At 44.9% G+C, this 18,461-nt stretch overlaps 2 protein-coding genes across 3 annotated transcripts in view; one reads left to right on the top strand and one right to left on the bottom strand.

Moving 5' to 3' along the window:
• ANXA11 (annexin A11) overlaps positions 1–18,461 on the bottom strand; it is a 260,240-nt gene that overhangs the window by 154,036 nt on the left and 87,743 nt on the right. The window lies entirely within an intron of this gene.
• ZCCHC24 (zinc finger CCHC-type containing 24) overlaps positions 1–18,461 on the top strand; it is a 125,547-nt gene that overhangs the window by 32,170 nt on the left and 74,916 nt on the right. The window contains exon 2 of one of the 2 annotated variants that reach the window (XM_083146278.1): positions 38–238. In XM_083146278.1, coding sequence (XP_083002404.1) covers positions 38–238 — 201 coding nt within the window. Of the gene's footprint in view, positions 1–37; positions 248–18,461 lie in introns of both variants that reach the window. The other variant, XM_083146277.1, reaches the window with a different exon arrangement.

The following is an 18,461-nucleotide window of genomic DNA, read 5'->3' as shown; positions in this document are numbered from 1 at the left end:
ATAGTTCTTAAAATGTGCTTTGTTTGTTTCCCAATAGGCTTTAGGCAGCAGCCTTTATAAAAGTGCATCTCCCTATGGATCCTTGAACAACATTGTGGATGGCCTGAGCTCTCTAACCGAACACTTCTCAGAAATCTCCCTCTCCTCAGAGAACAGGAAACCCAGCAAGAGGCCCCCTCCTAACTACTTGTGCCACCTCTGCTTCAATAAAGGCCATTACATCAAGGACTGTCCACAGGTAAGAAACGTATGTATAATACCCATGTCTCCACTTTAGTTGCTTTAATATCAGGTAATCTGTAGTCTGCTGATTGCACCCTTTGGAAATTGGAGTGAAGATTTGGAATGCAAGAGGAAAACCACTGTATAGGGGGAATAACTGCTACCGTACATATTTGCTCATGGAAGTAATGATTCCTGTTATTACCACCAGGACAGCTATGAGGCAACAGAGTGCAGACAACAAGTCTTCTGTGGACAATTTTTGGTGAATGGTGCATACACAAGGAAATGTGGTGCTCTGACTGTGCCACAGATGCATTGACACAATTTCTGATGCATTGGACTGCTTTTCATTACATTAAAATCACAGCCATGCACAGCATCACAGGTCTGCATAGCGCACACGCTCTGTGGAGCATCAGTGAACAGGACTTATGGGCCCCATACATCAGCAATCACAATTAATGGATTTCCAGATCCAGGGATTTTTTGGCCAGATAAATGGATTCTACAATCTATTTGACTTGCCCACACATTACAGATTTATTTCAGTGATCGGCAGATTTTTCCATCTAAAGATTGCCCAATCGATTGTCATTTCAGCTGTTCATAATGTAAATAGATGAAGACGACGAATTGGGAATGCCCACACATATAAAAAAGATCCGCAGATAATACCAGATTATTAACCATGTTTAAAAATCTGATTAAGCAATCGATTGGCGATCCCTATTAATTTTTGATTGGGATTGCCAAAAGGGGGAGCCCACACATCTAAAATTAATTGTGGCAATCATCTCCAGATCTCAGGATTGTCACAATTAATTGCTGATGTATGGGGCCCATAACACTGATAAGCAGGACACGCCCCCTAACACTGGTGATAAGCAGGACACGCCCCCTAACACTGGTGATAAGCAGGACATGCCCCCTAACACTGGTGATAAGCAGGACACGCCCCCTAACACTGGTAATAAGCAGGACACGCCCCCTAACACTGGTGATAAGCAGGACACGCCCCCTAACACTGATGATGAGCAGGACATGCCCCCTAACACTGATGATGAGCAGGACATGCCCCCTAACACTGATGATGAGCAGTACATGCCCCCTAACACTGGTGATAAGCCGGACAAACCCCCTAACACTGATAAGCAGGACACGCCACCTAATGCTGCTTTTCCACTGCCTACACGGGTAATGACCCGTTTTTTTTAAATGGGTCTTTAAACGGGTAAGAGCCATAAAGACCCTTACCCACTGCAGCTTTTAAACGGTAAATTACCGTTTAAAAGCTGTTTTTGTCACATTCACACTTACCCGTTTAAGCAGTGTAAAGATGGGGGGGGGGGGATTTTAAAAAAAAATGGCGTGGGGTCCCCCCCACTGCCGTAACCAGCACCAGGCTGAAAGAGCCGGGGCTGGTAATAAAAAAAATCAGGAAACCCGGCAAATAGGGGTTCCCTGATTTTTTAAAACCAGCCCCAGGCTCCAGGTCCGGGGCTGGTTCCCAAAATACGGGGGACAAAATGAGTAGGGGTCCCCCGTATTTGAAGAACCAGCCCCAGGCCAAACCAGCCAGCAGGGTAATGCCACAGCCGGGGGACACTTATGATATAAGTTCCTGCGGCCAAAGCATCACCCTACTGACCAGTCAGCCTGGCCAGGGGCCCTGGGGGAGTGGGGACCCCCCCAATGAAGGGGTCCCCCCCCTCCAGGACTTACCTGACCAGGCTGAAGCCTGGTGCTGTCCCCGATGCCCCTGTGCGGTGGGGCTACCCCTTTCCCACACGACTTTTAAGCGGGTAAAACACTGCTTTTTACCCGTTTAAAAAAACACTGTATTTTTAAACGGGTACAGCAACCTGAAGCTTTCCCACTGCAGCTGTACCCGTTTAAAAAGCCTAAAAAAACGGCAAATTACCGTGTAAAGGCTGCAGTGGGAAAGCAGGACACCCCCCATAACACTGATGATGAGCAGGACATGCCCCCTAACACTGGTGATGAGCAGGACACGCACCCTAACACTGGTGGTGAGCAGGACACGCACCCTAACATTGATAATTGACCCCCATATTTAGACTGGCTTGCCTTAAACCAAATAGTCTGGAAGTAATACTCAGGTACTGGCATAGTGACTGAATTAGCCAGCTACTGTATTTTATTACCATAAAAAGCAACTCACAGCAATCAAGCGCATTTGACAATAAGCGTGCCTTGTGTTTTACTACATTATTTTAGAAACATGGATTATGCAAAATAATATTAAACATCCCAAAAATGTGCTGTGGTATTTTACACTGTGCGATATACTGAAATGACATGTTAGGAATCACAGTGCTGGCTTTATGCAGGAGATAATCTATCAAATTGTGGGGTATTAGAGCCATGCTGTCATTTGCTTCCATCTGAGGTAAATGGTGCTGCGGACTACAAACAATAGTTTCAAATGTGTTTTTTTAGTCTTTATGCTGGCTGTAGTAATTGCATTTATTTCTATTATCATTCTCTATGTCTGATCTTAGTACTACACTGAGCACCAACTACACGTGTGTCCTTATTCATCAGTGCTGCTGTTGTGACAAACAGCCCCTCTTGGTCTAATGAGACTGTGAGCATAGGGTGTCTTTTCTGCCAAAAAGGTCTCTTAAGGCCTACACATGGGGCGACGAGTCCAGTGCTGAGCGAGGTGCTTAAGCGCAGATGATGATGATGACGCCATCACCATCATGGTGCGATCTAGTCAGATCTTAGAAAACAGCACAAAATCACCAGGTGTGTATGCCACCTTTAGTCCCCACACACAGGAGAATGTGATAAATAATTACATTTGTGAAACTTGTATACGTGTGTGCCACTGAGTATAGGATTCTGCAAAGGAAGCAAGTTCCATTGTGCTCCGTATACAGACTTCAGCCCCATGCACACTAGAGGATATTGTAAAAGATATGGCTCAGGGCTTCTGAGCGATATCTTTTAAAACATCCTTTAGTGTGCGCACTCCAGATCGATAACTAGCTCTGCTTTCGGCTGAACATTCAGGTCAATTTGGCTATAAAGGCAATGCTCCGCATGTTCAGCAGCCATCATTGCGTAGTGCGCATATTGAATTAAACCGCAGTATCTCCTGGTGAGTTCTAGTTGTGATTAAGATGCTTTTTTCAACAAAAAGAGATATCAAGACCTGGTGACTAACTCTACATGATGTAATGAGGCTAGACGTATAAGGATGCAGCTGTGCATATACACATGTAGGGCTTACTGCAATTTACTGAACATTGTGTTAAATGACTGTTAAAGTCGGGATTCCGACTTACAGGGGCCATTCTTCCTCACGGGGGTCCCTAACCCAATAGAGGGAGAATAGCACCTTTGGCGACTGGGGTTTCGTTGTGCATACCCCCATGTCAGAGTAACGGTGGTCAGATTCCGATGTCTGACCATCGGAATCCCGAATGTCGGAGCATCTTACCACGGCCATTGAACTTTAAGAGTGACACTACATTGTACTGCACTTCACTAGTGCAGCTGTAATTACATGCATAGTGTTTGACTTAGACGCATTGCAATGTTCACATAGTACAGAATTAATTTTGCCAAGAAGTCACGCTGCACGTGTCCTGTGGTTTATACATACAGGCCCTTATTTTGATTGAGTTGGACGGGCGATGTATTGTGTTTGGTATGTGCAGAGGCTTTTCTGCGCATGTGCGAACGCCTGCCGGCTGACTAAACTTCTATATAGACAGGGTACACTTCTAAAAATTAGTCAGCCGGCAGGGTGACTAAACTTCTATATAGACGGGGTACGCGTCTAAAAATGAGTCAGCCGGCAAGGTGACAAATTTTTCTATATAGAAGTTTAGTCACCCTGCCGGCTGACTAATTTTTAGAAGCGTACCCCGTCTTTATAGTGGTTTGCTATAAGCGTTTTCAAAGTGTTTTGGTATGCCCTTAACCCAGCCCATTATGATAATTTTGTTTATACTGTATGTGACGTGTCAATAGCCCAAATCGAGAGAGTGTGTACGGTGGTACAATCTTTTTCTTGCGACGGGAGTAGATCAAACGTCGCAAGTAAAATTGTACAGGTGTGTACGCGCGTATTGGCTGGTGTTTGTGGACGGTCGGTCGCGTGTATGGTCGATCAAACGCTCGCAAGAAAACAGGGATTGTATAGATGTGTACCCAGCTTAAGACCGAATGGCAAGGGATGTGTGTGATGTAATTTAAGCAGGGCGTCCAAAAATATTACACAGAGCAGATAAAGGAGTAGCAAATGTAACTCCCTGTGTGAGCTCGTAGCCTACACCAGAGCATCCCAATCATTGTCCTCAAGGCACACATATACCCCTTTACCTCCAAAGTCCCGGGTCTGAGGCGGGATTTGGAACACGGTTCCAAACCAGGTCAGAGCCGGGACTTGTTGGGACCTTGGAGCATGACCTTGGTCCATTTAGGCCACCCCCTCATTTAGGCCACTCCAAATCATGCTGGGGGAGAGCACAGCATTTTGGCAGCTGTTGGGTTGCCCCCAGCCTACTCTGTGCATCAAATGGGTGCCTGCTTGAGCACAGCATCTATTCTACATATCAGACAGACAGCGTGTCCCGCAACCTCACAATTGCCCACAGCACACTGCGGTTGGGAGGAATGTGCTCTTCCCTACTGAAAACAGGTCTTGTCAGGGCTGGATTCCTGGATCGATCAATTTCAAGTAATAAAAAACCTAGATTATTATATGTGAACCAGGGGTAAAGGGATATAATTTAACATTTGAAGGCTATCCAAACTTGAGCACAGGTGACTTAATTAGTACCTTACTTTTTTGATTTAATCATCTGCACTTAGGAAGAAAAAATCATCACTAATACCTGCACAGTGAGTGCGCCTTGTGGAATAAGGTAGTTACATTGGCCTACACAGAAGGATAACATAAAATGAGGACTATTATTTATTTATTAACAGTTTCTTATATAGCGCACAGATATTACGCAGCGCTTTACAGAGTATAGTTGAACATTCACATCAGTCCCTGCCCCTGTGGTAGGGAATATAAGAGCTTACACTCTTATATTCCCTACCACATGTACACGCACACACAGACAGTCTAGGGTTAATTTGTTTCAGGAGCCAATTACCCTACCATTATATTTTTAGGATATGGGAGGAAACCGAAGTACCCAGAGGAAACCCACGCAAGTACGGGGAGAATATACAAACTCCGCACAGTTAGGGCCATGGTGGGAATCGATCCCATGACCTCAGTGTTGTGAGGCAGTAATGCTAACCATTACACCAACGGTACAGGCCAACTAACTGACAGGACTAACATGTACAACGATAGCAAAATTAGGTACCGAAAATTAAGTGTTGCATCCCTTTGGTCTCTCAGTATACGGTAAATCAATTAAAAGTATTTAATGCCAATTACTAATTTATAAGCAAGAGTTTGCTACATTGTTTTGCAATGAGGCAGGGAAAAAAACAACAACTTTGGATTGTTACTTTTGTTTTCTTGTTTTAACCAGTAACAATTCCTTGTAAGCTATAAACATGATTCTGGTTAAAGGGCTTCTGTAAGTAGCATAATGTGATCAGGGTAGTCAGAGGGACACAGTTCCATCTGTGTACTAATAACTATGCCATAGCCAACATGCATTGCTTGCCCCAGATACTCTTGCCTTGTTAACCCTTTTACCTCTACAAAGATTAATGTCATGCAGCAGTCTTTCCTGGCTGAATAATAGTGTAACATTCAGCTTTCAAGATACTGCAAATAAAATCCATATGTTTCTACAACCCCCCTCTTTACCTTCCCAAAATAATAGCTAGCCCCCCGCTCCAATATCAGCTGGATTGTGTTACCACAAGTGAAATCAAGAGGAATTCCGGGAACAGCTGTAACCCTACCCTCCCTGTGTACACACTGGGAAAGTAGCTGCATGCCTTATAGGTTCCCAAGATGTGCATTTGGTTTGCGAGCTTGTAAGAATCACCAATGTGCTGTAAATTACGCTGGGGTAGCACTTAGCCAAGGAACACCTTCACTTGCTTTAGTGTGTTTACTGATAATAGTTCAAAAGATAGTTGTCATTCCGCCACCTTCACTGTGTTTCATATAAGACAAAGCAGCCTAAACTATACCTAACTAAAGTATGCAAGAGCTTACTATATCCAGTTATAAGGACAGGTTACTGATTATTTAGGTACAGTATTATTAAGGCATTGATATAGTGCACCATTATTCTGTAGTGCTTTACAGAGAATATTTGACCATTGATATTAGTCCCAGAAATGTACAGTATTCAGTAACGGTAGTTGCTAAATTCTAGAGCAGGCACAGGTAACCTGCGGACCTCCAGCTGTTGTGAAATTACACATCCCAGCATGCCTTGCCAGAGTATTGCTATAAGATTGCTAAAACTGTAGCAATGCATGCTGGGATGTGTAGTTTCGCAACAGCTGGAGGTCCACAGGTTGCCTATCACTGTTCTAGAGGGCTGAAGGACCTTCCATGCCCAGGGGGAGGAGTAAGCCCACTGAAGTTTAGACCTAACCATTCAGTAACACATTTCATGAACACACATACACACTTGTAGTTAAAGCTACCTGTATAATTTTTGTATTGTGGGAGTAAACCTGAGTGGTTGGGGTAACCCACACAAGCATGAGGAGAATATACAAATCCCACCCAGTTAGGGCCTCTGACAGCTGGCCACACCCCTACACATGGGCCCTTACCATTGCATTCCCCTTCATACCCCAGTCCAACCCTGTGTATTATCTATTGTGACCCATATCTCCTAGATGCCTAAAGAATTTGTGTAGACTACCTGTGCTGTTTAGAGCTAGGGGGCCACAACTTATAACTTTGGCTAAAAAATATTCTTGTACTTGACCCTAATGTCTATATTTGTATCATCATAACATTTTCTCCCAGTGTTTCCCTGTCTCTTCCTCAGAACTCTTGTCAGTCTACTTGATATGCAATAACCCACTCACATTGCAATTGAATTTGAAGGACCAGTCCGGAGGGCCCAGGGAGATTATGATTCCTCTACCCACTGGCTTGGCCTGGGTCACCCAGCTGGGTACCACCGTGCTCCTAAAATAATGTGGCCTTGTGTTCTGCCACACATAAAGAGCCCTGGTATTTGCAGTGGGGCATAACCAAGCCCCCAGTTCCAATCCCTGACAGATCTTCGAATGGTCCTTGTGTGGCAAGATGTAATTTGGGGCATGACCATGTCACAGGCTCAGAAAAAAACAAGATTCCGAAAAATAACAAGGCTACATACCAATAGGTTATTAAATGAAAACATTGCCCATTAGGCCTATTTTATTGAAGCTAAACAGACTTGCATCTACAGAGAATGTACATCTTTCTGCACTGGAAGAATGGGATTTTTTTTGCATCAAAATGTCTGCTTCTTTTTAGATGTCAGTCTGTAAGTCTGTTCTGCTTCAATAAAATAGGTCTAATGGAATGTTTTGGTTTAATAATCTATTACCGTGCAGCCTTATTTTTTTCATAATCTTATTACATTTGGGTGTCAGGAGAATTGGTTTGTTATTACGCCAGTCTTACTGGTTTTGACTGGAGGACTCCACACCCACATTTCTCTCAGCCCCAAATAGGCTCCAAAATGTACTGGAGAGAGCAGGCACAATAAAAAGTATAAAACCCCATCTACTATATATACTTTGCCCTATGTTAGCCACAAGTATATAGAGTCTATGGCCTTGATGGCTTACCTTGACACTCCAGCTGTTGTTGAACTACACATGCTCTGCTTCAGTTTTGCTATTTGGCAATGCTAAATCTGATGCAAAGCATGCTGGGATGTGTAGTTCAACAACAGCTGGAGTGTCAAGGTTATTCATTAAGGGTCTATGGGGTTAGTGATAAGTGCAGACAGTTGGGGGGTGGGAGCAGGGGCGAGGTTCCCATACATAGAGAGGTCTGTATGTTACTGGAGGATTGCAACCTGGCATAATTATTAGGTGCACCTTTACAATACTTGGTAGGAACCATCCTTTGCCCTAGAACAGCCCAAATTTTTAATGGGTTGTATTCAACAAGGGTCTGGAAACATTCCAGTCCATACTCACATGATGGCACCACAGATGCAGGCTGCTAGTCTCCTGTTCCACCAGATCCCAAAGCTTAGTAATCTGGTGACTGTGGAGACCATTAGAGTGCACCGAGCCCATGGTCATGGAACCAGCTTGAGAGGACATTAGATGTGTGACGTGGCGCATTATTTTGATGCAAGTAGATATTAAAAGATGGGTAGACTGTGACCATAAACAGATGCTTAGAGTATAATAGAGAGGGTAGACTCTGGCATGTAATGATGGGGATGGCGAGATGGTATTACGTAGAGGAATGTGTGACCAGAATCATTCCCCATACAGTAACACCCGCATCAGCCTGAACTGTAAACATAAGGCAGGATAAACATATGGATTGATCAGGTTTTCACCTAATTCTGACACTACCACCAACACAATTTGAGTTGAGAGTAGGCATCTTTTTTCCAATCTTTAAGTGTTCAGTTTGCGTTAGTCTGTGCCTGTTACTGTAGCTTCGGGTTACCTCTTATATGCCTACAGGAATGGAACCTGTGATGGTCTGCTCTTGCTGTACCCCATCTAATTTAAGGATCTTTGCTGTGTACCTTCAGCTATGCTCTGCCTAACACTGTTGTAACATACATTAACTGAGTTTTGGTCTCCTCTCAGCTTCATTCCGTCTCTGGCTGTTCTATAATGAATTCTCATTTAACAAGACATGTTTGCCCACAGAACTGCTGCTTACGGAATATTTTAGTATTGTGTATCATCCTCTGTAAACTGTAGAGATTGTATAGTGAAATTCCCAGGAGATCTGCAGTTTCTGAGCAACTAACTCCGATAGATTGTAAGCTTGCGAGCAGGGCCCTCCTACATTTTGACGGTCTGTAAATACCCTGTTTGTTGTATCACTGTCTCCTTTGTAAAGCGCAATGGAATATGCTGCGCTATATAAGAAACTGTTAATAAATAAATAAATATTAAACTGGCCTTATTTAGCCTATTAGCGGGGATCACAAGCAGACTTTTATCAGACCTGGAACCTGGCAGCCTCAGGTTTAACTGGGCAAATAGCAACTAAAGAAAGGGCAATGAATGATCATGATTCCTATTTGGGTTGGCGCAGCTTTTGTTTATTTCAATGCATCATTCCCTGTATACTGGAATTTGCAACTTGCATCCAGTTTTGTTTCCGGAGTATGGCAGCCTCACAGCGGAGATGTGATGTGCATTTAGTGGCATGACAGGATGGAAGCAGCTTGGCCATCCACAGGAAGTGATATAAAGACAGTAGGGGGAACTAAAAACTGAGACTCATCACTATGAATGGATAGAAAGGAAGATCTCTTTTCTCCATTTAATACAATAAGTCAAGTAGATAGACAGGTTTTCTTTTATCATTACTTTCTGATTCTTTTTATAACTAAATTATTTAAGCCAACCCAGCTTAAAGTATCATGTTTTTTTCTTGGTGCATGTAATATAAGTCTATTTACTTATTGAAACAAACCTATGCACGAATAAAGCATTCTTGCCTACGCTCTCAAAACGTCCACAAGGCCCATTAATTTCTGGTGGCTCTCGCGGATGCCCTTTAGAGCAATCAAGTCTTCTGGAGGTTGCCAGTTGCAATCTGGCACCACCCTCTTGTAGACATCATCAAGCCATGCCCCCAGTAATGCAAACCCCCGCAATTTGCGGGTCTTCAGGGAGGGGCTAAACCACATGCTTTGCATATTTAGCCCTTCCCCCCAAAAAGCCACTAATAACAGGAAATTAATGCTGCTGGGTGCCGGGAGGGGGACCCGATTTTCGGGAGCCTCCCAGCCATTCCATAGGCAACCCTGGGCTAGACACTTGGAGGGCACCGGATAGAGCTTTGGAGTGCAGGCTTGGTGGTGAAGATCTGTAATAGTGGGAAGGGAAAGCGTTCCTGCCCAGTCTAGTATATTAAAGTGATATGAATCAATGTTCTTGTGCTTCATGTATTGCACATACTAAAACAAGAAAGAGTAACAGCTTATCTGTAGGTCTTGCTCTGAGGTGAGTATTTGAGGATCATGTATTTGAAACATAAGATACATTAGATTTTTTTTCTATAATCCTTAATAAAGTAGATAGATAAAGTTTTTTCAGAATGCTTTTTCGTTATCTCAACTCATGCATGAACATTGCATTTGCTTGCGATGTATCTCTCCATTCTTAGCAAGTTTAGTTACAGCATATACTCCAAATCTTGCAGAAAGAGCTGTTCCTTTGCGATTTTAGGACTTTAGGGTTTATGACCCAGATCCTATCTGTGTTTGTGTTTAGTGAAGCAATTGGATCCCTTTTCCTCAGGTAAGTGCAAAAGAAACCAAAAGGCTTGGATAGGGCAATGCCACCTATAAATGGCATTGTTCACTGCATCTTATCCCCAGAATAGATTGCATTTTGTGAGGTTTGTCTGCATTTTACAGCTTGATGCCCTCAGTGAGACATTGAGCTGAGAGAGCAAGTTTGTGAATTATGACAATTTTAATGATCACACTATAATCTATGAAGTGAGTTGGGTACAGTGTTGCCGGACAGTTTCCCGACAGTTGGGATCCCAACAGTCACTACCCCGATAGTCAAAACCCTGACACTCGGGGGTCCCGACGGCCACCGGCTATTCTCCCTTGTGGGGGTCCAGCAGGCCCGCAAAAGGCTTTGTTGCGCTCGCCCCGCTGTCTGAGTCTGGCCAGTCGGGATCCCGACGTCGGGCTAATGACGGTCGGATCCAGACTGTTGGGACCATATACCAGACCCCCTCGATAGATGGGGCACTGTGCCCCCAACCTCCTAGTGGTATTTGTGTCACCTCTAGAGGGCGAGGGCCACCAGCTCTGCGAAGTAGAGCACTGACTGCTTCAAAAGGCTGGCTGCCACGAGTATAATTTTATCGCTCTGCAGCAAAGCCACTTATGGGGCAGCGACAATGCTACCTTAAGGGCCCTGCATGACGGCACCACTTGCTCACCCCTAGTTCTGGCCCTAGTGTCCCTGTATAAATATTGCAGAGCGGACGGACCCATCACTGTCCAATGGTGACTAAAGCATAACACATGGTGGGGTTAGACAGGGGAGGGAAGCAGGGGCGGCTCCTACATTAGTGTAAGAGGGGGGCTGCCGCTGGATGATATCCCCCCCCCCCCCTCCACTGCCACTGGTCTCCACCATGGTTGCGTGACCGGCGCATACGCATTATATACTTGATACTGCACATGCTCATACCACAAATTCTATGGGCTGCAGCCGTAGCAGGCCATAGAGGCATCCCGGAGGGAGGGAACAACTCCCAATAGGACTACCTTGGGTTACTGGCTGGTCAGACTTCCAATAGGCCTGCATCTGACTTCACTTTATTAATCACAGTGGTAGATTGCACCTGGGTGGGGGGATACAGTCCTGCAGCCAATCGGTAAATTAGGTAAACTAGAGGCAAGACTACACAGTAACTTGAGCTTTTGCTGCAATTAATAGGAGGGCTTCTCTGGTGGAGTTATTGCAACAGCTGCACATACAACTCTTAACAATTAGTATGTGATTATTACACTAATAATTAAGTATAAATAGTATATCCATGCTAAACCCATATCATCATTATGACCATATACCCTTACACATCAGCAAATAGGCACTATGTCCCTCAGTATGCCAATAGCATCCTAGTGATGCTATATATATATTTATTAACAGTTACTTATATAGCGCATACATATTCTGCAGCGCTTTACAGAGAATATTTGAACATTCACATCAGTCCCTGCCCCAGTGGGGCTTACACTCTATTCCCTACCCCACATGTACACACTCACACACACAGACATTCTAGGGTTAATATTTTGGGAGCCAATTAGCCTACCAGTATATTTTTGGATTGTGGGAGGAAACTGGAGTACCCGGAGGAAACCAGGAAACCCACACAAGCACGGGGAGAGTAAAAAAACTCTGCACAGTTAGGCAGGCGGGTGGGGTGGAGAGTTTGTGGGATAAAAACTGTCACTGCTCAAAGTGAAAGAAAAAACGGTCACAGCTCAAAGTGAAAGTACATTGCAGATGCCAACATTTTGACAGGTTTTAAACTAGTGTTAAATGTATTGTGCTAGCAGGGACACACACACACAAAAAGCAAACTACATCCCCATCTTGAACTGAAGATCATATAGTATGCACCCACTTTTTTCTCCAGTATTAACATTCAGTAATTGTTTACACATATACCAGCAATTATCTCAGTCATTAGCAGCAGAGATCACTGGTGATGAGAAGTGAACTGTATGTTAGGTTTTCCCCTGTAAGCATTAGATCATTTTTTCCCCTTGTCTAATACACTTACATTATTTTTGGCTCCGTTCAATCAGCTGTAAGTGTAGCTATACAGTATGCTGCAATTATAGTACCATTGGATTTTTTTGTTTGCAGACTCCTAGGGCTGTGTTCAAAACTTAACGAGCCTGATGTGAGACGGAGTGCAATGGCAAGGAGAATTTGCCCACCCCCTTCTCTATTTGAATTGAGCCCTCACTGCCTCAACATAGTGGTGATCACCTAGAATATAGACAACTAACCCTGGACTCTCTTGCCAGTTATTTGGTTTTTATTGCCATGTTACTTTGGGCCTTATTCTGGTTCACTCCTTCTGGCAAATTCCTTCTTGAATGGACAAAACCATGTGCACTGCAGGGGGGGCAGATGTAAAATGCGCAGAGATGATTAGATTTGGGAGAGTTATTTTGTTTCTGTGCAAGGAAAATACTGACTGCTTTATTTTTACACTGCAATATAGATCTCACTTATTAAGTAAAATCCCACCCAAATCTAACTCTCTCTGCACAAGTACCATCTACCCCACCTGCAGTGCACATGGTTTTGTCCATCTAAGAAGGAATTTGCCTGAAGGAGTGAACCAGAATAAGGCCCTTTGTTTGGTGGTACAATAAAAACAGAAATAACATTCTCATTCAACTGGATAATATATCAAATTTCTAACTTACATGTATTGTGAAAATAAATAAGCTCTACTTGTAAATACAATAGACATGTCCAAATGTGTGCCAAAATGTAATCTTTATAAGCATCTTCATTGCTAGGAATTTATAAATAATGTTAGTCTTGCTTCTCTGCCCCCCCCCCCCCCCCCCCCCCCTCCCTGGTATGAGTGGGCAGATGACAAAACATCGACCATCAAAAGCGCCTATGATGTGATTTGCGCTGACTCACATCATGGTATTCTTGGCATTGTGTAGCAAGGGACAAAGCGACAATGACAATTTTATAGACAGCCCCTCCCCTTCGCGCCCACAGGGAGGGATGTACCAACCTTGCGTGTTAGATCCCACCACTTACTGTGCCAGTACTAATCGCATTTGTTCTAACGTACTGTATACGATTAGTATCGCAAAGCGCAGCTCTCCCGATAAGAGCTGCCCTTTGCGATGGCCCTCGGTTCTTGGACCGCTGTGTTTATGAAATAGTAGTCCATCTGTAGATGTGCAGAAAGGTGTGGGGGTCACTGGGAGTGATCTGCTCGGAACCGTCTGACAGTACAAATGTGGAAAGAAACCCATAGGCTTCTATAGACTAACTCCAGCTTTTGCTGATGTTACCCTCCGCATCGGAAACCCGGCGTCTGGTGCTTAGTACATATGGAAAATACTGTGAAACCCTGAAAACAGGGGTTTTAGCACTTTGGGCCTTATTCTAGTTCACTCTTAGAGACAAATTCCTTCTCAAATGGACAAAACCATGTGCACTGCAGGGGGGCAGATGTAACAGGCGCAGAGAGAGTTAGATTTGGGTGGGCTTTTTCTTCAAAGTGAGATCTATATTGCAGTGTAAAAATAAAGCAGTCAGTATTTTCCCTGCACAGAAACAAAATAACTCCCCAAATCTAATTCTCTCTGCACCTGTTACATCTGCCCTCCTGCAGTGCACATGGTTTTGTCCATCTGAGAAGGTATTTGCCTCTAAGAGTGAACTAGAATAAGGCCCTTTATCGCAAAGACTGCACTTTCCCAACTGGTATTTATGTCAGTGGTTCTGTATGCTTATTAATTATTGTGTCATGTCCCCAATAAGTACACATCTATATGGCCACATTTGCCTAAACGTATAGCCCAAGTTGCCTGGACAGGGTCTTCCAGTGGCTTAACTGATACTTGCCTACCCTCCCGGGAGTGGTCAGGAGGCTCCTGAGAATCGGATTCCTCTCCCGTTCTGGCAGGAAGGTGGGCACATCTTTGGCATTCTCCCCGTAGCCCCCACACCCCCTTCCCCTCTGAAAGAAATACTAGTATTTGCAGGTCCATGCAGGGGGGTGTAAATGATGCAAATGTTGACAAATTGCTGCCATTTCAGTTGGACCCCCCTCTCCGTGGACTTGCAAATCGCTGTGTTTGTGTGGCATGGGGGTGAGATTGGTGAGGTCAGCCTTGTCACCACCCGACGACATGTAGCATCTGGTCTCCTGCCATGCTCATTGCCAGGGGTTACATACTAATTGCCAGGGGGTAGATGTTCATAGTGCGCCAGTTTTCCCGGAACCTGCGCCCCCCTACCTGTCTCATCTAAGGCGGCAGACATTTTTGGTGTGCAGTTTTTAAGATTAGTGATCTTACAGAAGGAAAATATAGTTTCATATTTTGCAACTCTTATAATTTTCCTGTAGACATCATAATTTCTATAATTACCATTAATTTATTTATATGGCACCACAAGGGTTCCACATAAACAAATGGGCAAAAACAAGAAAACAGCTAAAGTCAATTTAGGACAAATACATGGTAAATTCATGGACAGGATATATCAGTAGTACCCATGATTGCCTGTTTATGGAGTCTATATGGTTCAAACTGGTATATTAATAAATATAAAAATCAGGTTTGAACATTTTCAGCTTAGGCCTGAAAGAAGCCAGTGTTATGGTTTATAGTGGCAGAGTAGGCCTCCGCCTGACCTCTGCTTGCAGTTCTTTGCCATTTTATACATCTAGATATAGCATTCGTCACATCTTTCTCAGCACTCTGAACAGTGCAGGGCCTGGTGTATGGGGTTATGTCCCACAAGGGCTTATTGTCCAAATGTGTGACTGATTAGCCCTGCTGTTTGCTGAGGAATGTGAGCCACAAAGACGCTTCTTCATCGGACAGAACTGCACTTCTTCCTCGCTCTCGTCTGCTTTCTTCTCCCAGCACAGAGGCTGCCTGTGTACATGCTCCGTGTCTCAGCATCAACGCTCCTGTTCTGTAGGGGGATCCAGATCCAATCAAAATACTAATATGTACAACGCCAGAGTGCTAGGATCATTAATTAGTAGCATATTTAGTAGCAAATTGATTTTGAGTCACAAAAGTGTCATTTTGTATGTTCGCTTAAGTACTAGTGACTCATACATGAACCACCTTATGCAGGGTACATACCAGAACGACAAGGGCCCAATCCCATCAATCTAGATCCAATCCTGACAGATTGGATCTAGATTGTAGGTAGATTGGGCCCTTTTTTGCCTGTTCTGGTCCGATCCCGATCCGATGCGCGGCCCCGCGGGTCGGTCGGTCGTTATTCATATCCTACCTGTAGCAGGTAGGATCTGAATAACGACCATACACCCAGGGGCGGATGGTGATCGGATCGGAAAACGCGTTTACGGTGCACATAGTCAGCGGGTCGTGCGATCCGTGTGATTGTGTGCGGGCATTAGAGAAAGTCATTTATGTGCAGATGATTTGCATTATGTGCAGCTACATTTGCATAACAAAAATGAGGTTGCTTTTTGATAATATTAAGTAGAATTTTCAGTACCAAACAAAGGCCATGAACGCTATGGCTGACTATCAGTCAAGTAAGTGATTATCGGCAGATTGCGCATATGCTGCGATTGCAGTGCTCATGCATCAAGCTGCAGCTGCGAACTGAACTCGTAACAAGGATTTCATTGCAAAGTGATTGACAGGAAGTGTTAACGGGCTGTGGTTGCAAAAACGAAGGAGTGTCATGGCCGTTTTAGGGGTGTATACTTGCACCCACCTTCAAACATATACGTAAAAAAACATGTATCTTGCATTGCTACTGCTGTGTCCAAATGCGTAGCCATAGCTACACCCAGGGCCGGACTGACCATCTGGCACTTCTGACAAATGCCAGAGGGGCCGATGGCCAGGTGGGCCTATTTCTTCGCGCAAGGTGGAGGCTCTGCCTCCCGATCGGCGCACAGAGAGAGACGCTGGATTCACTGTGGGTCTGGCGGCTCTCTCTGTGTGCTGCTGAGATCCAAAAGAGAGGAGGCATGACATGCCACTATTCCCCTCTCTCCTGCAAGCCGGGTGAGGCAGCATGCACAAGCGTGGTGCATGTGTGCGTGAGCATGCGCGCACCTGCCATGTGCACACGCACAACAAAGCTCATGCGCGTGCAAATGTCAGGGCTGATTTGGCAGCCCAATCTGTCACTGGGTACACCCTTGCAGTTGTTTTTATGTATAGGGTGCGATTGAGTTTGCAATAGCTTTAGTGGGCTTCACTTGCCAACATTAGCAGCTTCATATAATAGAAAATCGCAATTTGTGTACAAACATGGATTAGGCCCAAAGTTATAACACCTGAAATTGTAGGAGCATATTATGTACGCTCTGGAATTTAGATTAAAATTTTTACGCAATTTTTAATCTTGTCACGTCCCACCAGCAAGCCAGCGGCAGACGGACATATGCACCCCGCCGGGGCGTTGCGGTCTCTGCGCCGCTCTGGGCTGTGGCAGGCAATATCCTGCAGGAGGGGGCCAGCTCCGGGGTCCCAGCAGCAACCAGGGATGGAGGCGGCTCCGGCGATGGATGCCGGGTCTTGGCACCGCCATCTTGGGCAGGTCACAAGACAAAGGAGAGGGGATATTCTTATCCCCTTGGTCAATCATTAGCAGCCAATCCCTGCTCTACAGGGGGGATAAACCCCAGCAGTTGGACTGAGGCTGGGCTGGTGCATCTCCTAAGTTGCTGTGCTAGGTGCCTGTCCAGTCCTATACCTTCTCTGTGCCTGCATCTCACCCTGTGTCTCCCGTCACCGGTTCCTGTGTCTACGCCAAGTCGGTTATTTCAGTTTGGTTATCTCTGCCACCGGTGCCCACCTCAAAGCCAAGTTGACCTGTCTGTTGTCCTAGTTGTGGTCCGACCAGAGACTTCTGCAGCGGGTCTTCAACCGCGCAACCTAGCATCCTCAGTGAGCACTTCTCGCGATGGGCTGCGACCTGCTGTCCAGACGCAGCGAAATCCAAACCCCCTTGTGGGGGTCAGACCGCTGAGCAGTTAGACTCCGCGCCCTCATCAAGGAGTTCAGCCAAGTCTCACGTCCAGGAGGTATATGCACAGGTCCTATATCCATTCCGCTCCGCTCCCTGCTCCCCAAGTGCAGCCCGTTCTGATACCGCAGCCTGTGACGGATGCACAACAACCACCTGGTGTGACACATCTCCTGTATACAGTACTAACTTAAGGCTCATACACACTGGGCGACTTTGAGCTGAAAGACGCTCAAAACAGCATGTTTGAGCGGCATTCAGCTCAAAGCCGCCCAGTGTGTATGGTCTGGCGATGAGCAGTGAGCGATGCTGCGCGCTCCCGCATCATCGCCGGGAAAGCCGCTCATCTGCTGGTATTACCAGCAGATGCATGGCTTTGATGACTGCTTTGCATAGCTCTGCGCTATGCAAAGCCATCCTTCCCCCGCCGTCAGCACCAGGCAGGGGGAAAGCCGTTCAGTGTGTAGGCACCAAGCGGCTTTCCCCCCAGCAATGAACACAATCAGTGTGTATGGACCGATACATACACAGGGATGCATAGGCCTGTTTTGTGACCGATCTTGCAATTGTTGTTTGTAGAATACTTTCCTACATTGTGAAAACATCACCTAAGCAGCTATAGTTTGGTACATAAATATTAGAGATGTGTGTGGTGTTTTGTGTTTGGCGCTGCAATACCACCTTCAAGTATTCAGAATTTAAAAAAAATGTTTAAACCAAAAGGTTTGAACATTTTTTTAAATTCGGAATCTTGGGTTTTGGATTATTTTGAAAATAAAAAGCAAAACATCTAAAATCGTGTAAATTTTTTGCAATCTAATACCCAAAATTCAGATTTAAAATCTGAA

Source organism: Crinia signifera, chromosome 6, assembly GCF_055691185.1.
Source record: "Crinia signifera chromosome 6, ASM5569118v1, whole genome shotgun sequence".
Taxonomy (NCBI): Eukaryota; Metazoa; Chordata; class Amphibia; order Anura; family Myobatrachidae; genus Crinia; species Crinia signifera.
This window is presented reverse-complemented; position numbering and strand designations above follow the sequence as displayed.